The sequence below is a fragment of the Drosophila biarmipes genome, chromosome 2R (assembly GCF_025231255.1).
Source record: "Drosophila biarmipes strain raj3 chromosome 2R, RU_DBia_V1.1, whole genome shotgun sequence".
In the NCBI taxonomy this organism is placed as follows: Eukaryota; Metazoa; Arthropoda; class Insecta; order Diptera; family Drosophilidae; genus Drosophila; species Drosophila biarmipes.
This window is the reverse complement of record NC_066615.1, coordinates 11,217,749-11,238,055: the sequence shown is the minus strand read 5'-3', so window position 1 is coordinate 11,238,055 and position 20,307 is coordinate 11,217,749. Positions and strand designations below refer to the sequence as shown.

The following is a 20,307-nucleotide window of genomic DNA, read 5'->3' as shown; positions in this document are numbered from 1 at the left end:
CCCAAAGGTAGGCTATTGTATCTCTCGGATACAGTTTGCGAACAAGTTTGAAAGCACCCGCTTGGAATAAAGGTAGTTAATAATAACGATCGCTTGACTATGGCTAATCACTTAATGGAAACTTGTCTTGTGGACTACGACTGATCTGTAATTATAGCCAATTATAATTTACCAGGCTCAAAGACAAAGTAAGACTCGATGTGATGGCAGGGCTGAGTGCTTTTTAGTACTTACTCGTAAAATTTAATCAAAATTTAACTTACGGTAAATGGAAAAACTAGAATTACTTGGGATATATTTAAGAAATGTATATTTTTGAATCGGTAAACTTAAAGATCCGTTTTCACATATGGCCAGCAATTTGGGTACCTTTTCTTGCCCAAATCCAGCATCTTTTATTGTCTGGTTTATTGTGATGGTGATGCCTTCACGTACCCCCGGCACCTGGGTCATTTATTTATCTACGCAAATGGGTTTCGGGTTTTGTCGAAAATGTACCGAGAGACCATTAGAATGACAAAAGGAATCGCCGAGCACCGCGGACATAATGAGACTTATGAGGCACTGACAGCCAAAGCGAACTCGAAAAGGAGGGATATTATTTCAAATCGTATCCATTGCGTGACTTCAAAAATTGCGGTGGCTCTGTGGGCACATACCACCGTTCGAAATCACTCTTACAATTGTTTGCCAGCCGTAAAGTTGAGCAAAACGAGCCAAAGTCCAGATCCATTACTAACGCTAATTTCAGTTGAGAACGGGTAATTAAGGCGATAGAATGTAGACTGATGGGGCGCCGGATTATACTCATTTGCGGGCTTACTGGAGTAGCGCAGCCCCACGCGAACCGCTTAGTAACCTTTAATTTCATTTCATCTCCAGCAGACTGACACTGAGGGCTTGTCCGGCTTTCATGGTCAGGGTACGATGCGATGTTAAATAAAACTTAAACAGAAATAGGTACTCGTATACTTTTCAATAACCGGTTATTTATTTGCCCACAATTGGCCTGTTGGCTTCTCCCCAAACAGCTGTTTCCCCAGGCAAAACAGCAAATGCGACAAAGGTAAACAGTTTATTATTACTGACGGGACGATCTTTAGCCTGGCTCGAACTATTCCCAAGTGGGTAGGGCATCGGATGACCCACAGACAGGCGATGCTCCGTACACCAAACGGGTGAGTAGTCTATAAGGTGTGAAAAGAATAACTTTAAGCAGTTGAACCATATGTTTTTGTTTTTGAGTTTTACAAAAAACAGTTTCTATCCCCAAAAATTATTGCTAAGGTTGAACAATGTGGATAGTCACGTAACTGTAGAAAAGATTGGAAACTTTTAATAATAGTAACAAGTATTTCATTGTTGCTTTGATTTTATAGTAAAACTGACATAAAATGGTTACTATTTTATTGGTTATTATTTTCATTGATCAATTATACCTTAAAGAATTATTTTTTCTAAAACGTCTTAGGTGTGAATATCGATCCAGTTTTTTGGATACTTTTAACAGTGAAACTACCATAAAATGGTAACTATTTCGCAGTTCAAATAGGACATTTTAACGTTTATTTTAAGATTTTTGTTTATAATTAAAGTTAAATAAGTGGCTAGGGTTGAAATCGATCTATCTATCTAGGCCAGTTGACAAGATCAACTAATGGCTGCAAGCCACTATCAAAAATGTGGGCCTAATTTGTGGAAAATTTGAGTCCAGTTTCTTGATTGGCAGTTGGTGGTTCCAGTTTGCAATTTGACCACTCTTTTGCAATACCACAGGTAGTTTCGAAGGCGGGTTCGAGCAGCAGAAGCTGGCCTGTATTTCCCAGCAGAGGAGCCCGTAATCAATCACCATTATCCGGTGACTTTGGGTGCCAAGCGCGTGTGCATCTGCGAAGCGCATCAAAAATATTCAAATCAAAATTCGAACTTCGAAAAACAGTGTGTAAGCAAGACCGAAAGGAAAACTGAAACTGGAAAAGCGGCAGCGCAGAGGTGGGTTCGGGCCAACTCTGAGCTATGAGCCGGGTTCAGACGTGTTTCGAGCGCGCTGGCGTCAGGTGAATCCGGTAGTCCATTCGAATCGAGTGCGAGTGTCCAGTGCGTGTTGAATACGCCGTTTGAATGCTACTTTTTGGCTTTGTTTCCTTTCGAGTTGCGGGCGACGCATACAAATTAGACCAGCGAAGAGTGGAGTGTAACTAAGGCGGCCCCCGATTCACTTCGATCCGGTGTAAGCCGCTCCAGCCGAGCGTTGGTCGAGTGCATCGGGCTGGGTTTCTGCCACCAGGTACTCGCGGTGGTCACCTGGCACTTGGCCACCACAAATCAGTTGGCTTTCGGCCGTTATCGCGCGCAGATTTGGTTAGATTCCAGCCGAATTCCCCTGAACGCCCAACAACCTCAAGTACCGGACAGCGCTTATTTAATCTCCGGCGATTAGCCAACGCGCGTTGACAATTAGCTGGCCCAGATGCTGCAATGAAGCAGTGAAACTGGAGCCAAAACCGAAAATAAAAGCAAACCACACGAAGGCAGTTACATGATGAATGCTATGTTGTCATGGAGAAACGTGATTCCTGCGCCGCCGTGCTAATCAATTCGCATTAAATCACCGACTATTGGGCAACTGCCATATTTGCATGACGCGCAGTGTGCGGCGGCGGCGGTTGAACTTGAAACTGATTATGGAGTGCTGGTGCGAGTGCATTCGGATGCCTACTGGACTCCTGATCACTTAAAGCACATTGTTAACTATTCGTTTACAAAAAAGTTAAAAAACTAAAAGTGCTTGGTTTTTAATTAACTCAAGAACTCTCATGGAACATTGTGCTTATTTTAAAGCTATACAAAAAACCAAAAGAAAAAAGAGTTTTAACATTAATAGTACAAGCAGAGTTTCTAGTTTAATTTATTTTTTTTACAAAATGTTTTAAATGTGGTTTTTATTTATCTGTGATTTTTCAATCTCCTTACCCTATACCTTCGTTGCATTCATTAATTTGCAATAATAGTTGAGGAATACAATACTTAATTTGTGTAAATAAATATTGCCATCACTGGGTAAACATATATCAACAATAAAAAATCCTTTTTTGCACAGATTTAATTTTCTAAATCTTTTGAAAAACAGATAAAATCCCAGTGAAAAATAAAAACCCTAATTTATAACCTAACAAGAAATTTTTGACGCACTCCCAACAGCTGGTTATTCAATTGATTTTCTCAAGAGAAAAACTTGACATGTTGACATTGATATATAATTGCCTTTGTGCCGATTAGGTTTAGCTGTTTAAGTTTGCATACCTTACAGCCTACTTCGAATATTGGCCACTTTTACAGGGGACATTGATTACCTTTAGTTCATGGGAATCAGACCAGATTTGGGCTTTTAAAAGTGTCCTCAGCCAGGTATTCAAGTGTACGAACAAAGAAACGCACTTACCGCCTAATAATGTTTGACAATGCTATAAAACCACATCCGGACACCAATGGAGTTCAACCTGATGGTAAGCCATTGAACGACTTTAATTTGGAAACGGCTGACCTTATTGATTTTCCGTTAAAGCTCCAGGAGATCGAGCATTGACTACTGTTATTAATATTGGTAAGTCAAGGCCAAATAGATTATGCCTGAAATTTTTATTTTGGTATCCAAAATAATATAGACTCCAGTACAACAATATTCCTCTTTATTAAGTTATTAAACCCGTTTTTTCGCCTGCATCGGAAGCTTAAACTAGTTTAAGAACGCAATCTTAGCTTATGTATCATGAAGATACATTTTTATTTATTCAACATTTCAATAGGAAGTTCTAAATGATAATTTATAAAAGGAATATTAAACTTAAAGCAATTCAAGTACTAGAAATAATGGTTTAATATGGCTAATTTTAATATGTCACATTTATTTGTCATGTCATGGTGACATTTAATAATTTGTATATAGGCTAATCGCAATCATCGTTTGAAGCCAATTGTTCAATAGAACTCATCGTTACTAAGCACTATTATCGGAAAAGTGCTCCGCTTAAAGTCGGCTTTCTAAATTTGTTCTTATAAACAAGGGGGAATACTGTGTCAAACTATCAATACCGCCAAAGATACTAGTAGATTAAGATAGTGCAACGCCCTAAACGCGTATTAACCGGGTCCAAAACACACTGATTCGTTATCGGACCGACACGCTTGACTTTCCCCCAGCCGAAATCCAGCTCATATCAGTTGTATATAGGGGGTATGTACGTTCTGAACAAAACACATATGCATTTCGGGCTGATAATGAATGCCAGCGCCCTAGTCGAGTATATTTTCGGCTTGTGAAGTAATAATCCGTTCAGTGTCGGCCGGCGTTTTCGTTGAACAAGGTGTGTTGTGTTCTGCGAGATATTCAAATATCATATTAAACAAGTGTTCTTTAAGTGAGCCAGCTGTTTTCTGGCGAAAGACTGGATATGCTAATTTGCAGCGAAATTAAGTTGCGCAATTAAATTTGCAACCTGTTGCTTTGGTTGATCGAGTAGAACTCAAGTGTTTTTAGCAAAGAGCATATAAGGCGTTAAATAAAGTAATAGTCATAAAATTTGTAAAGTGAATTGTTGAATATTTGCTCAGTTTAAATTTACCGCCATTACAAATTATTACTGAAATAAACACATTTACCAACACTGTTGGTAGTGGTACAGATGCGACCCAAAACAACTTATAAATACCGAAGATTTTATAAACAATTTATTCAATTGGTTGGAAATTAAAGAAAACTTAAATATTTAAACGTAATAAAACTAAAAGTTCGGCGATTTTTCTAATAGCTGCATAATTTTGTTCATTAAAAATCTTTAAGTTTAATCAGATTCTCCTTGGTATATTTTAAAGCGCTCTTTGGTATATTTAAGCATAAGCCACGACCCTCGCCACGGTCACACTGGCGGCAAGTTGTTTTTTGTCCCCTCCAGATCCGATCCAAAATCTTGAAATATACAAGTTTTTGTTGTCGCGGTGAACGGTTGGCGAAGCGCGTGAGCTCAATGCGCCTTACTTCTGCCTGTTGACAGTACAGAGAGTACATATAATTTTAACAACAAACAGAAGACGGAAGAAACAAGACAAAAACGGTAGATGCGAACGAAAGTGAAAGAGTGTTAGTTTTGTGTTGTTTACGTTTATCAGTGCCCCCGCTTGCGCCCCCCTCTCCAGCCACCTTTCTCTATCTTTCTCTCTCTCTCTCTGTCTATCCCCCATCTTTGTCCCGGTCCCTCCTGATCGCAGAACCAGAAACCGAAAGTCCAACTGGGATCTTCACATCACAGCCGGAGAAGCAACAACAGCAAGCAGAGCAACTCCAATCCGAATCCGACAGAATGGCCAACTTCGACGATGTGAGTGTCCAATTAGGAAATTTATTGCAAGCGAGAGTAGAAAAAAAGATGTGTAACGATTATTAACACACACTAGCACACACGCTCGCACACAGACGAACGCCGTGCACGTAACGAACATTAAGCGCCTTACTTTAGTTTGATTTGATTTTTATTTTGAATTTTTGTTTTCGCCGCTCGTCGTTATCCTCCCGTGTGTATGCGTGTTGCATGTTGCTATTGCGTATGTGAAAAACCAACTGCCTCCCACCAACAACCATAACGAACAACAACAACAACCATGGCTGCACTGGAAAAAACCAAAAACACAAACAACAACAACCACGACCAGACGTTGCAACGCGCCCGCCTCGCCTTTTCCAGTGGAAAGACCAGGAACGTCAGCTTTCGGTGAGTTTACACTTATTTTTGGTAGTTTTCGGTGTTTGTTGGTTTTTTGCACTGGCTCCTCGGTTTTGGGCATTAGTTTTGGCTGGAAACTGCCGCTTGAGTGGAGATTGTGTCATGAATTTCGCGAGTTACAGTGGGCAGTGCTTAGGAGGATCTGGAAAGTGGAAGTGGGTTAGTGTGCCTGGAAGTCCTGGAAATGATTTGAATTTTATTCGATCTTTCGAATAATTTCATTTGATTATTTATGGTAATTTATATTTTTTATTCGTTTCATTTTTTTTATATCTTAATTTTAGCTTTGTAATGTTTTTTCTTTTATTTTTATAATTTATTTATATAATTTTAAACTACTTTACAAATGTAATTATTAAAATATTTGAAATAAGAAACTTAATTTGTTGAACACTCAATTAAATATAGGACTTCAGGCAACCAGAAAATATTTTACTTTTTGCAGTTCAGAAGTTATACAATATTAAAATCTAAAAAAATTTCCTCAAAACCATAAATAATCGTAGTTATTGCTCATTCTCATAAGTTAAACAAAAACCCGTGAGCCTGGGCCGGAAATGAGCATCGACTTGAAATGTTAGGAAGTCAGAAGAGTGCTTTAAGAGTGCCTGAATTCATACAGATATCAGGTAAAAGCAGGTAGGTTCCCCAAATCCACTGCCCACTGTACTGCCACTGGCTACTTTTATTACAAGTGCTTATTACAGTGCTATTGCGCAGGGCAGTCGCCGAAATACAATCTCGGCCCGGGCATAATAACTTTTCATGGCTGTTGTTTCAATTCGGGCGGCGAAATCCCAGAGATCTCAATCCCAGCGACTTTCACACGCAGTGGAAAGCTTTGACCTTTGAGACAACCCCGCCCGCGGAGCTTTCCCGCTGCGGTTGATAAGAATTCCCGATAGCGGAGCACTCTGGAGTGGGGCTAGAAGCTAAAGTCTAGTCAGACTGGGGCTCCGATGTGCATTAATGGGCCCGCGGCGGGAACTTTGACTCCGCCAAGTGGTTGTACTTTGAATGCAATTAGACGGCGCGGTCTGAATTCGAAGCATGTAAGCGGAATAATTGCCATTTCCACGTCCCAGCGGAGCAGCGGTCGCCGGACAATGGGCCCGAACTCAAACATGCACACTCATACCCGTTTATGGATATGTTAATGGACAAAAGATCAAGAGAAATAGAAATAGAAGTAGAAACGGCAACCGAAATAGACGAAATCAGGCGATTCACTGCGGACCCACGGATAGGTTGAGTGCGAACTTTGAAGTGTGAAACGGAAGTGCGGAAGAACCTCAGCCCAAGGCTGCTGCTGCTGGCCGTCTAATTCCATGATCTTTCAAATAGATCCGGACAAATGAACACGTTCTATGACTGCTTTTCGCCCCAAGCGACTCCACTCCACGGCGCGTCTTTGATTATATTTAAATACATTTGCTGGATACAGGTGGGCTTCCATGGCCCGAACCACCGAAAACGATGGCTCTTGGCTGAAAAAGCAGCTTTAGGTGTTGGGGCTGATTTTGTTGTAAAAGATTTGGACTTTAAATTGTCTCTTTAACTGATGTTTATTGTTAGTCGAATTCCGAAGGTATTTTCAAGACTCTTCTTTAAGGAATTCTGAGGGAGAGCGAGTATAACTTATTGAATTCCCTCTTATTTCATATTAAACTTACGTACTTGTTTTAAAACATACCTCTAGAAATATCATCGGGTAATCTTGAATTTTGTTTAAGGATAGAGTGATACCTAAATAACGAGCATACCTAAAATACTTATAAGTATGCCTGCAAGTGAAATAGCTTTTTCCCATAAAAAAAAAAATATTTAAGGCTTAGTAATAGTAAACAAAGTAATTTTTACAGATATAATATTTATAATATTTGTTGGAAATAATTACCTCCTATTAAAGTTACGACTTTTCACAATTAACAGAGACGTTCAAGCCATTTTAATCATAAAAAGATAATATTTAAAGTACATAATGTTAATTTACTTTATGGGTAAGGCGGACAAAAGACAGTTTATGAAGTCTTTAGGGTATTCAGAATATTGCATTTCCCTCGGCTAACTATTTCTTAAGTACTCATAACAATAATTAAATTGGCAGAACTGTAGAGTGTCCAATTTGAGTTATGGCATGCCTAAAAAGTTGTTTAATAGTTTTTTATGAGCTTGGGCCACAGGCAAGTTCCCCGTAGTTCCAGTACGAGACACTACATTGGACACCCTGCGGCTAATTGCCTTATTTATATGCACGGCGGTCGGCGATCGGCTGTCCGCTTATGGACTTTATGTTTGTCATGAGCAAATAAAATAATTCAATTAAATTGCAAGTGCACCCGCGGGGGCTGTTCACCTGCTGCTGCGGATCACCTTGGCTCGGTCTCGCCACCTCCTCCAGGGGGCATTAATAGACTGTAATTATCCCCGGCCGTGTGCCAGGTCAAAGTAGAGCACCACCTCGGGTTGTCAAGCCGGTTCGGGCACGGTTCTAGTACCATGTTCCCCACACCTCAGTTGAGGTGAGGACCGGAGTTACTGGAGTCAGAATCGTAGAACCGAGGAGATCTCATAACCGGCCGTATGGCTAGCATTGACCTTCCCCAAGCGCCTCTCGTGCATTGTGATTAATATTGATTTTGTTTTGGTCTTTGTTTCGCGCTCCTACCGCGGAACTTGTCCCATCATCATCATCATTTGTCCATTAATTATTTTTGGATTCCGCTTTCGCTTCTGCCTTTCAGACGCAAGCAGCTGGAGAATCTGCTGCGTTGCTATGAGGAGCACGAGAACGAGATCATCAGCGCCTTGGAGGCGGACCTGCGGCGGCCCAAGCAGGAGAGCCTCATCGTGGAGACCGAGTTCATGAAGAACGACATCAAGCACATTCTGTTCCACCTCGACGAGTGGGTGCAGTCGGAGAAGGTATGCTAGGTTCGTTTAACCCTGAGTTCTCTCTAATCCTGACCTCTTATTTTTTAGCCCCCCAAGTCCTTCGTGAACCTAATGGACGATGTCCAGATCTACAACGATCCCTTCGGCGTGGTCCTGGTGATCGGCGCCTGGAACTATCCACTGCAGCTGCTTCTCGTGCCCGTGGCTTCCGCCATCGCCGCCGGAAACTGTGTGGTGATCAAGCCGAGCGAGATTGCCGCCAACTGCGCTAAGTTCATTGCCGATGTCATTCCAAAATATTTGGATAATGTGAGTCTGGCTGCTAAGCCGTCATCTGGTGAAATAGCTAAGCTGAGATTAAGTAGCGAAGCATTAACCTGTTTCTACAAAACTATATAAGATTGACATGAAGTTTGGGAGTCTCGAATAGTGATACCCAACCCATTATAAAGTTATAAAAGTAATCCTTTTTTGAAAAACGTAAGAAGATATCTGTAATTCTCCATTATTGAAATCAGATTTATTTATAGATATATTTGTTTTTGGGCAAGAACATTCTTAAGTTTTATATAGATTGCATAGATTAATCTCCTTAAAAGGTAACGTTTCTGAGTACTAAACCACTTTCCTCTCTCCAGGATTGTTATCCAGTTGTTTGCGGTGGACCCAGCGAAACCGCGGAGCTGCTCAACCAGCGCTTCGACTACATCTTCTACACGGGCTCCACACGTGTGGGCAAGATCATCCACGCCGCGGCCAACAAGCACTTGACCCCCACCACCTTGGAGCTGGGTGGCAAGAGGTGAGCTCGCCCTGATCCCCATTTATGAGTTACGGTACTAACTCGGGCCCATTGCCCTACTTTCAGTCCCTGCTACATTGACAAATCGGTGGAGCTGCGCACGGCTGTCAAGCGCATCCTGTGGGGCAAGCTGATTAACTGCGGACAGACCTGCATCGCCCCCGACTACATTCTCTGCTCCAAGGAGGTGCAGGAGAAGTTCATCGTGGAGGCCAAGGACGTGCTGAAGGAGTGGTACGGCGAGAATATCCAGAGCAGCCCGGATCTGAGCCGTGTGATCAATGCCAACAACTTTCAGTGGGTTACTGTTGTATACCAACTAACGGATTATTTTTATTCATATATATTATATTCCAGACGCCTTCTTGGTCTGATGAAGTCAGGTCGCGTGGCCGTTGGCGGCAACTACGATGCCGCCGAGCGTTACATTGAACCCACCATCTTGGTGGACGTGAAGGAGACCGATCCCATCATGGAGGAGGAGATCTTCGGCCCCATCTTGCCCATCTTCAATGTGGAGAGTGCCTACGAAGCCATCAAGTTCATCAACGACAGGTATGCCAGTCCGTGGGACAATCGAAGATCCTGCTGTCCCTTGTCATTGCCCGTTTGCCATTTAATCACCTCACGAAAACAAACTACAAACGAAACCAATGTCCGATTCGCAATGTTTTTCTCTTAGAGAGAGTCCACTTGTCCTGTATATTTTCACATCGGAAACAGACGTTCAGAATCTGTTCATAAACGGCACCCAGTCGGGCGGACTGTGCGTGAACGACACGATAATGCACTATGCCGGTAAGAGAGTCACCCAGTCAACCAGTTTAAATCAATCCAATCGAGATGCTAATGGCTGTGGCTAGTGGATAATGGATAATGAATAATGAATATTGATAATGAATGCGGATTCCCGGCGTGTAGTCCGTTGCTTGCTTCTCCTCTACGGTTTTGGTTTCCCCGGAACTCTATATTATCCCCAACCGAACCTGTTTCTGATAGCTTGCTAAGTGCTCTGCATATCTGTAATTTATATAGACCTGTTTGGTGATGGTGGTTCTAATTACTCCTGTACAGCTCCCCGTAAAAGATGATATAGCCTCCAGATTGAGTAGCTACCCCTCCTACACTAGTCATTGATCATGCATTTGTATATACGTCATTGATATTTGCAGATCTGCTTGTGTGTATTGATTGGATCTTTGGTATAACTCTTGAAAGTTCTAAATTGTTGCTAGCCAGATCTGCAAATGCCCGTTTGTTTGTCTCTTATGTGTAACTCTTGTTTTTTCCAAGCCCCTAACGAAGCTCGACGAACTTCAACTGTATCCCGTACTTAATCTGTTTATCTTCCCCAATATCCCCGTAACTAGAGAAAAGCCACTTGTTATATACGTGTTCTCCAACTCGAACAAGCTAGTCAAAGAGTTCAGGAGCAACACCACTAGCGGCGGATTCTGCAGCAACGAAACCATAATGCACTGTGGAGGTATTTCGCTTTGCTATGAATTGTATATAGTTAAGAGATCTCTGTAGCCTAGTCAGACATCTGTGCAATGCACCGATCTTTCATGTTGAACCTTATGTACACGAATCTTAAGTAGCCGGTTTACTGCACTCCAGCCATCCATATTGAAATGCAAATTCTGGGACATTCTAGACACTTCACCACAGCGAGTATACGGATAAAGACAGCTCAAAAAGTAAAACGAAAATATTCAAATATGCACATTGTTTTGAATATTAATTTAAGCTCTGTGTTTCTCGGTTTCGGACGGTGGAATTGGCTTTGCAAAATTGTTGATTAACACTAAATCGCTTGGTTAAGAATTGCAAATAGTAAATTGATATTAGAGTGCCAAAATATTGTTGGTGATAGCTTTAGAAAATAAAACTAGGGTGCGGTTTAAGCATACTTACGTATTTAGATTTAAGTGTTGCTAATGATATATAGGCTATGTGCAAATTTTTCTGTGTTATTTTTAAATATTTTCTATTTGGAAAACACTCTTAGAATTTAGTTTGCAAATAACACAACAAGTCGAGGTGATTGGCAACTAATATTTTTTCATTCCACAGTTGATGTTCTGCCTTTCGGAGGCGTTGGCATGAGTGGAATGGGATGCTATCATGGAAAGTATGGCTTTGAGACCTTCACACACAAAAAGTCCTGCCTGGGCAAGGATTTGTCGGCCGTGGGCGAGAAGTTGGCATCGTACGTTTTTGGATATCTTACAGAATATTATATTTAATAGACTTATAACGATATGACTCCCCCGCAGAGCACGGTACCCGCCCTACTCGGACCGCAAGGGATCGCTGCTGTCCTTCCTGCTGCGCAAGCGCCGTCCGCTGCCCAACCTGCACCTGAGCCACGTGGTGGCCATCGGACTGGGCGTCGGCTTGACGTTCCTGGCCAACTACTACCTACAGGTAAGGAAGGTATAGCAAGCCGGCTCCACTCACTGAAATGTGCCCATTAAAATGTACGATTATCTTCCATGCTTACACACACGTCACTGGGGAAAAACACTCAATACACGCGATTTACGACATTATCACATAATACATATTACCCGCCGCTTGTACACCATTCCAGGGCAAATTGCTGTCGAAATAGGTACACCTGATGGAGCCCGGAGTTTTGTGAAGCCTGCGCCAGTGGATCTTACCATTTACTTTTGGAATTGTTTGCAATAAATGTACAAGCGTTTCAGTACTTTGTTTTTGGGGCATGCACTTAACTAACTCCATTGCATATTCAGACAATTACACGACTAACAAAAACTGGGTGTTTATTGGAGATAATTTTCACTTGTTTAAGCTAAAAAACATCTTGGGAAATGCTCGAAAATTAAAAATCGCGTACAACCGTTTCCAATTCTATATTTTCAGAAAAGCTCAACTGATTAAAAGCCCAAATACTTTTTACTTTTTATACGCATATCGGTGGGTGATAAAGCTTTGGATACTTCGTTATACATGTAGTTATTGTTATTTAGTTGCTATTTAATACAAATGTGAATGCTGTAATGTAATGTACGACCAATAAACAATGTATAAAACCACTCACAGATTTTTTAATTTAAATCTCAGGGATTAGTGTGACCAGGCCAAAGGCGCTTGTTTACCAACACCACCTGCAAATGTAGAAGACTGCTACCCATTAAACATTGTGGGTATTCATTAAACTGTTAATTGTTAAATATTTAAAAATAAATTTGAGCTATTGAGGGAACGACTTTAATTGTTTTCTATGGTACTCTTAAATCGCTGTGAGTAAATATGAAATTATTAAATAATTTAATTTAATTATTGAATAATATTAAAGTTTCCATTACAAGTTAATGCCTAATATTATTAATAAGGGACAGTCTAGTTTTCAGCAATTCAACAGACTCGCCTCAAAGTTGAATTACTGAAAATTTAAAAAATTTGAATCAACAATTAAGAAAATTAGAGAATACCTTTCCCAAAATAAAAACATCTATAGTTATGTTTAATAATCCATAAATCCGATAGTTCGATTTCAATCGAACATTGATGCTGCCGATGTTTTCAAAACATCGATGACTCTATGTTTCTCCACCTCTACACACTGGTGTACGATTTTTTGTCAATCATTTGCTGCGGAAAATATATTAAAAAACACGGTTAAAATGGCCGCGCGCGGCGATCTGATTGCACAATTCATAGAAATCACCGGGACCGACGAGAATGTGGCCAGGTTCTACCTGTCCAGCTGCGACTGGGACATAGAGGTGAGCTTTCGCAGAGCCGGCGACAACAATGATGCAGCAAATGCAGCCGCCAGTGCTAATGCACCCGAAAAATTGCGCAAATCTACGTTTTCAGCACGCCCTGGGCAACTATTGGAGCACCCAGGCGGACTTGCCGGTTCCGGTGCCATCGGTGGGCCACGCAGACAATCCCAAGCCAAAGCCGACTTCGAGTAGTGGCGCGGGAGCAAGTGCAGCAGCTCCCGCCGTTGCTGGGGCAACCAAAAGTGCAGACGCTGCCGCTTCCTCATCAGCAGCTTCGGTGGACGTTGCGCCGACTGCGTCAAAGGCCAAGCCAAAGTGAGTTGAAAAGTAACCGTGGTAACACCGAGAATAATCCGAAATACCGCCTCCCACCCAGATTCGCCACCCTTAGCGACATGTCCAAGGAGCCATCGAGCGACGACGACCAGCAGGCCTTCTATGCCGGCGGCTCGGACCGCTCCGGTCAACAGGTCCTGGGCCCGCCGAAGCGCAAGAATTTCCGCGAACAGCTCACCGACATGATGCGTTCTGCGCAGGAGCAGAACATCGCAGAGGTGGGCCCCTCCACCAGCAGCGGAGGCGGCAGTGGCAGCGGCGGAGCGAGTGGTGCAGTCTGGGGCCAGGGCATGCGGCTGGGCATGACCGACAATGATCACACGGCTGTGGGCACCAATAAACCGGCACAGGCCAGCGAAAACAAGCCGGTGGTGGTGCTAAAGCTCTGGAGCCAGGGCTTCTCCATCGATGGCGGCGAGCTGCGTCACTATGACGATCCGCAGAACAAGGAGTTCCTAGAGACTGTCATGCGCGGGTAAGTGTCCCTCATCCCCGCTTGCAGCTATTTGTATCCCTTAAATAATGCATGATGTTAATTAACCTGACGTCTGCATGGTCAGAGAACCCTTTCCCGGTTTTGTGGTTGATGCTTTCAGAACAGGGGAGATGGTCTACCAGTAAATCAATACACTCATATCACGTAGCCTTACTACCTTTCGTACAAAAGTTAAATGGCAATACTAATAACAACTGAACCTTTTAGAGAAATCCCGCAAGAGCTGCTGGAAATGGGCCGCATGGTCAATGTGGATGTAGAGGACCACCGACACGAAGACTTCAAGCGCCAGGCAGCTCCGCAGACATTCAAGGGATCCGGCCAGAAGCTGGGCAGTCCCGTGGCCAATGTGGTCACCGAAGCGCCAACAGTTCCAGTGGCTCTGTCGCCCGACGAGACAGCCAACCAGGAGGCCAGTGCCCGTGATGCGCTCAACTTGAATTCCGAAGCACCGTCCACCACGCTGCAGATTCGTCTGGCGGATGGGTCGCGTCTAGCTGCGCAGTTTAATCTGACGCACACCGTCTCCGACATTCGTCGCTTCATTCAAACGTGAGTCCACTGGACTTGAAGACCTCGCAGGCTGATAAGCTCTAATCTTTAATTCACAGGGCACGTCCTCAGTACTCAGCCAGTAACTTTATCCTGGTGTCCTCGTTTCCCACTCGCGAGCTGAGCGATGACAATTCCACCATCGAGAAGGCTGGCCTCAAGAATGCTGCTCTCATGCAGCGCCTCAAGTAACTCTAAGTTAAATACGCGTGAAGACTCCCGGCGAAACGGGGGCGACTACCTATGAAATAAAACTGGATTTGGTGAAGTCGGTAAACCTAAATGGCCGAATCCGATGTCTATGATTGTCTATGATATATACAATATACCAAAGTTGTGTGCTTACTTTTATTCCTTTTATGGCAGTCAAGTAATCTCTCCGAGCTACATGTAAATCTCAAACTAAAGGCTATAATATGTATTCTTAGATGAGCAGGTCCACCTCGTTACGCAGAACGTTGATGTGCTGCATAAAGTCCTCACGCACGGAGTTGCGCCAGTCGTGCAGGCCGTCGCTGCCCACGTGCTCGCAGTCCACGTAGCGATGCACGAACCCGGTGGACAACGACAGCTCCACCTCGGACGTGCTGGCCAGGAGTTGCGCAGGTGGCTGCTCCAGGCGGTTCAGCAAGGATTTGTAAGCGGATCTTCGCTCCGGATCGTACTGAACGTTGTCGGGCAGCAGTTTCTTGCGTTCGTCGTAGCACACGGACATGGTGGCCAGTTCAAAGCGGCTGGTTTCCGAGGAGAAGTGTCGCAGCTGCTGCTGGATCGATCCCGTTGCCCGACTTACAGAGAATCGAGAGTTGGGGAAGAAAAGTTCGTTGGGACGGAGTAATAAGGTGAAGCTGGCGTGGTTCACATTCCGCAGCAGGCAGTCCGTGAGTAACAGTTGGTGGATCCGTGATTGTGTCCCATTGGTTTGCCGAAAGGGAAAGTTGAATGGAAGACCGTAAAGATTAATGTTGGTCCGATCCAGCAGGTGAATCACTTCCTCGGGCAGCTCGTCGTAGTTGTACACAAGGAAATTCTCGATTCCTATGGCCTGGTGGAACAGGAAGAACTGCAGCAGGGCGTTCTCGCTGCGAGCGAACTTGGAGGTCATGTTGAAGCCGACGAGATCCACGCAGATGGTGGCCGGCAGTCGAGAAGGAACTGCAGCCACCTGTTTGCTGTCGCTCTTCTTGCTCGCTGGCTTCAGGTTCCGCAGGCGCAATTTCACCGGACTCTTTGTGGTGGTGATGTCCGTGAAGGAGACACTGCCGGGCTGACCGAAATCCCGGCTCACCTGGCAGAAGAAGTGGTAGCTGGTGAAGTTGGTGGACTTGTCGTCCACAAGGGTCTCAATGGAGTCCCGCTGGAAGCGAAACTTTCCCTGCACACTGCGCCCGCCCTGAAGGTCCAGGGTGCATCGAAAGTCCACCACAGCTCCCTTCTTTCCAACGACCAAAACGTGGGCCTCGCCGCCGGCCACCAACTCGTTGCGCATCCAGTAGGCGGAGTAGGCGTGGAAGGAGTCGCCGATCATCTGCCACACGGGCAGGGGTCGCCACAGGACGGCCTGGGGTCCGTCATCCTTGGTTCCGTTTTCCAGGCGCCGGAGAACGGCGGCATCGTTGCGCCCGAAGAAGTTCACGTACTTGAGAACGTATTTGAGGCGGTTGTTCTCGGTCTTGTACATCAGCAGTATGCCCACGCTGAGGCAGGAGATCAGGAGCAGCACCAGCTGCTGGTATTTCCGCATCCTGGATTGTTTAAATTCCGATGTATGCTGATGCGAATTAAAAATACACTCCCTAATTGGATCCCGCCAGCGGCAGCTGATTTCTAGGGTTGCCAAGTACTGCCAATGTATTATACACGTTTGGCGGACTATCAAACCATTTTGATTTAGTTTTGGATTTGTTTTAGATTGAATAATCTTAAAATATAATTGCTTTGCTCAACATTTGTTTTACTATTAACTTATTCGTTCAAGGTGCCGATGCAATGTTGGTTAATGATTTATTTTTATTTTTTATTTAATATTTTCTAAAACTATTTTAATAATCGCTGAAAGAAATGTTTAAAAGAGTGAAATGTTTAGTACATCAATTTAATTGGACAACCCAACCCGTTCAGGCACCATTGCTAAGCCAGTTGGGTCCAGCGACCTTATTTAGTTGCTCAATAGGTGAGTAAGGTCATAATTTAACCTTTTTTCCCTTAACTCAGCTAAAAAGCTCCAATCGTCGTGCAATGCGAAAATCAAAAAGCAGCTATTCCTGGCTAACATAAATATTAAAATCTATTGGTAAAGCTACCCATTTTCTAAATTGTACCTTTCTTAATCTCCTCAGACGCTTTTTCAAATGAACATCATAAGTAAACATTGTACTGAAAGCTAACATTTTTCAAATTTCCCGCCCAGCAGGGCTGTCCACTTTGCCTAACCAAGCCGGCGTTGCCAGATGTCAGCGAGTGGGGTTTTGTTGATTGTTTTGCGAGATTTGTTTTGGGAGAAAGAAGAGAGAGACGACACCGAGAAAAGGAGCGAATTGGAATCCCAAAATCCTCGTCCTGACCTGCGGCGCAATTTACCTCAGCAAGGACATGGCCAGCAGCAAGGAGTTGTGCTCCATCCGGGAGTGGGCGCCGCTGACGGAGGTGATCGAACAGATCCCGGCTCGGCTGCAGCGCGGCTTCTTTCCGGCGAATCTCAACCTGACCTGTGTGGACGCCACCGAGGAGTTCCTGGCCATGGGCAGTGACGCGGGCATCGTCTTCTGGTACAACCGCCACACCGGCGAGATGCAGAAGCTCAAGGCGGAGGTATGTCCAGACTCGATGACTCATTCCCACACCCTTGCCTATGCGTGTGGTTCCCCCATTAAGTCAGTGTTCCCCTTCCCATTTTCGTAGGTGGCCACTCGCATAACGTGCGTGCGGATTGTCAACTCCGTGGAGTACATGGTGGCGGCTGGGTGCGCCAACGGGCAGGTGAGCATCTTCCAGATCCAGAAGGAACTACCTCGGGACCTGGACCTGGTGGCCCCGTGCACCCGCAGCCGGCCCATCGAGCGCTACACCATCAGGGACCTGCACAAGTGCGTGGTCAGCTGCTGCGAGTGGTCCAAGAACGGGATGAAGCTCTACTCCGGCGACCGCCAGGGTGTGGTGGTGCTCACGGAGTTCGACTACCAGGCGGTACGATCTTATCATTCCCATTCACCCCAAGGTTTTGCTAATTTGTACCCCTAAAAACAGCACCTCAGCAAGTCCGTGGAGATCCTGAGCGAGGCCTACGAGATAGTGCAGCTCAGCGTGAAGCAGAGCCACCTCCTGGTGGCTACGCTCTACCGCTGCATCGTTTGCCAGCTCGACCCAGTCACCTCGCAGTGGAGCATCACCCAGGTGGGCAAGAAGGATCGCAAGCAGCTCATCGATTGCGGCGCCATATTTCTCAGGAAGCAGGCAGCAAATCAGGCACAGCTCGTCTGCGGTCGACCTGGACTGCGCTTCTGGGTGGCCGATGCCGCGGGCAACGTGTCCAAGACCGTGCTCTTCAGAGACGCTGTGCTGCGCAGCCCCACCTGGGAGATACCCATTCTGAACCCCAAACCGCGCAGTGAGCCGTCCAGCAGTCAACATGCGTCTGCAGCATCCACCTCAACTAGGCTCTTAGGGTCGGAGGCTGGCTATGTGGCCAGTAGCAACTTTCGGCAACTGTACCTGTACGATGGCCATGACTCCTTGCTGGTAACCCACGACGACGCCACCTTGTACATACTTAACTTGGATCGCCTCAAAGTAGAAGGCGTTGCGCGTGGATTCCGAAAGATCTTGGACTTCTGCGTCTGTGGCAAAGAGATCTTCGTGCTGGAGGGCGATCGTACTTTGCTGCGCTTGGCTCCTCTGCCCGAGCCACCCAATAAGACGGTGAAGGTCATCTTTAACCCGCTTATGCCGCCTCCAGTTCCTATTTTGGGATCCTCGCACTACTCACAGCTGGAGTCGCCAGTGGAGCCCCAGGCGGAAGGCGTACTGCAGAGCGCGGAGGAGTGTTTCGAGCAGTCGCCTGTGGAGGAACTGGACCTCAATGTGCCCGTTGAAATGGCGGTGGAGTCACCTTTGGTTCAGCAGAACCGCCGCTTGGAAATCTTCCGTCGCATTGGCCAAATGGACTTTGACCAGTCTATCGTCCATTCTAGCCGCAAGACAGCCGTGGGGAAGTCGCCTGAAGCTGCTTGCTCGGGTATTGTTGAGATTGGACATGAGACGCACGAACTCCGGCTACCCCTTACCAATGCTGCGACCCTAATGGAGGCCAGCTACTGTCAGTTGGAAAAGTAAGCATGAGCCTTATGTTAATACTAGTGTAGTTATCTTATAGTCTGTTCTCCTCATAGCAATGGCTTGGCTTCTCCGTTGGACATGAAGGCAGCCTTTCTGGCGCACCTGCCTGATGCCCTCAGTCCCATCACCTTGCAGAAGACCGTTGCGGAAAAGGCCAAGGCACTGGCTGAGGAGTTGGATCTGCCCGAAGTGCATCTGGCCCCCTTGTCCCAGGAGGAGCTTCAAGCTGTCCAAGTCCATACTCCCCAACTGAGCGAATCGCTTATCAAGTGCTATCCCACGCACCTGGAGGAAGCCAGTGTCCAAACGGCGTCTCGGGAAAATCCAATCAACACAGAAGATGATTATCATGCTGGGCAGCCCGTGGATGGGATTAGGGCCGCAGCTCCCTCAAAGCCCAAAATGGCTCCGCTTAAGTTTGTCATGGCCCAGCCAAAGCTTAAGCTGGAGCTGGCAGAGGACAAGGAGGAGGAGGAGTACACCAGCTTCCTCCCCGACTTTCGGCGGGCTGGCGATCCCCTGCGCAAGGAAACGCCGGCCACCACTGACTCAAACACCTCCAGCGAGTGGGAGTTCTTGGACAACTAGTTCAGTATTAGAATAAGTGCATACTCATTTGCTTTCCCCTTGATTTCGTGCACTTCTTTCTGTTTGACTTTGCTTTGTGCGAAAAAGTGTTGTGCTTATCAGATTGTGATCACCGTGATTTACATACTAGTTTTAGTGAAATTTACTTACATAATTGTACATAATGTTAGACGTATGCAAAAGGTAATACCTGACCCCAAACGAATCTAAATTTTGAAGTTCCAAAGCACCCAAACCATTCCTTGACAAATCCAAAAATTCTAGCGTAGATAGCACCCTAGCATCAGAGTGAAATTGTACCATTTATTTAACACCATCGTATACTAAGTTAAGATATCCAATGCTTTAAGTATTTGCTACTTGAGTTCAAGGTCGCTTCGCATCACAAAATACAATTATTTTATACAAGTGCAAACATTTCGTTCGAAGGGTGTCCCCCTCAGCAGGAAATGGATACGGAGCACATGATACCGGCTATTTGGTCGCTGTTTTTTCTGGAACTACGTGGCAGACTTGAGCCGGCGATAGTGTTGCATGTGAGGGAAACGAGACGCCCACTGCAGCATGTGCGGGTCTGCTGATTGTCATGTCTGGCAGCAAGTGCCGCAAGGCTCCAGCGGAAAACTTTGGGTGTGGAAGCTTCTTGATCTCCGGCAATTATGCAACCCTGTCCAACTCGAAGCGTAAGCGGACCAGCCCACTGCATTGAGTGATCAACAAATGGAAATTCGAGCTCACTTCGCACTCAATTGACTGCAATAATGG

At 45.1% G+C, this 20,307-nt stretch overlaps 4 protein-coding genes across 13 annotated transcripts; 3 read left to right on the top strand and 1 right to left on the bottom strand.

Moving 5' to 3' along the window:
* Positions 1-824: 824 nt before the first annotated feature.
* On the top strand, positions 825-12,539 carry LOC108030210 (aldehyde dehydrogenase, dimeric NADP-preferring). 10 transcript variants are annotated; one of them, XR_007764100.1, is made up of 16 exons: positions 825-922; positions 1,032-1,178; positions 3,340-3,506; positions 3,566-3,604; positions 5,266-5,375; positions 5,707-5,765; positions 8,522-8,702; positions 8,760-8,981; positions 9,311-9,474; positions 9,541-9,771; positions 9,832-10,029; positions 10,157-10,272; positions 11,551-11,686; positions 11,754-11,904; positions 12,071-12,173; positions 12,367-12,539. XR_007764100.1 is itself a non-coding variant. In XM_050888151.1 (15 exons), the coding sequence occupies exons 3-15, from the start codon at positions 3,452-3,454 to the stop codon at positions 12,382-12,384; spliced, it is 1,680 nt and encodes a 559-aa protein (XP_050744108.1). In that variant the 5' UTR covers positions 825-922; positions 1,032-1,178; positions 3,340-3,451; the 3' UTR covers positions 12,385-12,539. The 10 variants fall into 10 exon arrangements, 2 of the variants coding, with proteins under 2 accessions (XP_050744108.1, XP_050744107.1); XR_007764097.1 differs by having other exon boundaries at positions 11,754-11,913; XR_007764099.1 differs by lacking the exon at positions 10,157-10,272 and adding an exon at positions 10,845-10,960 and having other exon boundaries at positions 828-922.
* A 505-nt stretch (positions 12,540-13,044) lies between these two features.
* LOC108030351 (NSFL1 cofactor p47) lies at positions 13,045-14,964 on the top strand. The gene is made up of 5 exons (XM_017103216.3): positions 13,045-13,232; positions 13,327-13,550; positions 13,612-14,046; positions 14,275-14,619; positions 14,679-14,964. The coding sequence occupies exons 1-5, from the start codon at positions 13,131-13,133 to the stop codon at positions 14,809-14,811; spliced, it is 1,239 nt and encodes a 412-aa protein (XP_016958705.1). The 5' UTR covers positions 13,045-13,130; the 3' UTR covers positions 14,812-14,964.
* LOC108030350 (uncharacterized) lies at positions 14,954-16,445 on the bottom strand. Its single transcript, XM_017103215.3, has one exon. The coding sequence runs from the start codon at positions 16,361-16,363 to the stop codon at positions 15,044-15,046; it is 1,320 nt and encodes a 439-aa protein (XP_016958704.1). The 5' UTR covers positions 16,364-16,445; the 3' UTR covers positions 14,954-15,043.
* Positions 16,446-17,079: 634 nt separating this feature from the next.
* LOC108030375 (WD repeat-containing protein CG11141) lies at positions 17,080-19,957 on the top strand. The gene is made up of 4 exons (XM_017103245.3): positions 17,080-17,430; positions 17,521-17,805; positions 17,866-18,947; positions 19,008-19,957. Exons 1-4 carry the CDS (start codon positions 17,212-17,214, stop codon positions 19,540-19,542), a joined length of 2,121 nt encoding a protein of 706 aa, XP_016958734.1. The 5' UTR covers positions 17,080-17,211; the 3' UTR covers positions 19,543-19,957.
* The last annotated feature ends 350 nt before the right edge of the window (positions 19,958-20,307 follow it).

Excerpts from the sequence above, each read along its gene's own strand:
- LOC108030351 (XM_017103216.3), top strand. The coding sequence starts at position 13,131 with ATGGCCGCGCGCGGCGATCTGATTGCACAATTCATAGAAATCACCGGG. Across the intron at positions 13,233-13,326 it reads GCTGCGACTGGGACATAGAG|CACGCCCTGGGCAACTATTG; the intron begins GTGAGCTTTCGC and ends CTACGTTTTCAG. Across the intron at positions 13,551-13,611 it reads GCGTCAAAGGCCAAGCCAAA|ATTCGCCACCCTTAGCGACA; the intron begins GTGAGTTGAAAA and ends CCTCCCACCCAG.
- LOC108030210 (XM_050888151.1), top strand. The coding sequence starts at position 3,452 with ATGTTTGACAATGCTATAAAACCACATCCGGACACCAATGGAGTTCAA. Across the intron at positions 3,605-5,265 it reads GACTACTGTTATTAATATTG|AACCAGAAACCGAAAGTCCA; the intron begins GTAAGTCAAGGC and ends TCCTGATCGCAG. Across the intron at positions 5,376-5,706 it reads GAATGGCCAACTTCGACGAT|ACGTTGCAACGCGCCCGCCT; the intron begins GTGAGTGTCCAA and ends AACCACGACCAG.
- LOC108030350 (XM_017103215.3), bottom strand. The coding sequence starts at position 16,363 with ATGCGGAAATACCAGCAGCTGGTGCTGCTCCTGATCTCCTGCCTCAGC.
- LOC108030375 (XM_017103245.3), top strand. The coding sequence starts at position 17,212 with ATGGCCAGCAGCAAGGAGTTGTGCTCCATCCGGGAGTGGGCGCCGCTG. Across the intron at positions 17,431-17,520 it reads TGCAGAAGCTCAAGGCGGAG|GTGGCCACTCGCATAACGTG; the intron begins GTATGTCCAGAC and ends CCATTTTCGTAG. Across the intron at positions 17,806-17,865 it reads CGGAGTTCGACTACCAGGCG|CACCTCAGCAAGTCCGTGGA; the intron begins GTACGATCTTAT and ends CCCTAAAAACAG.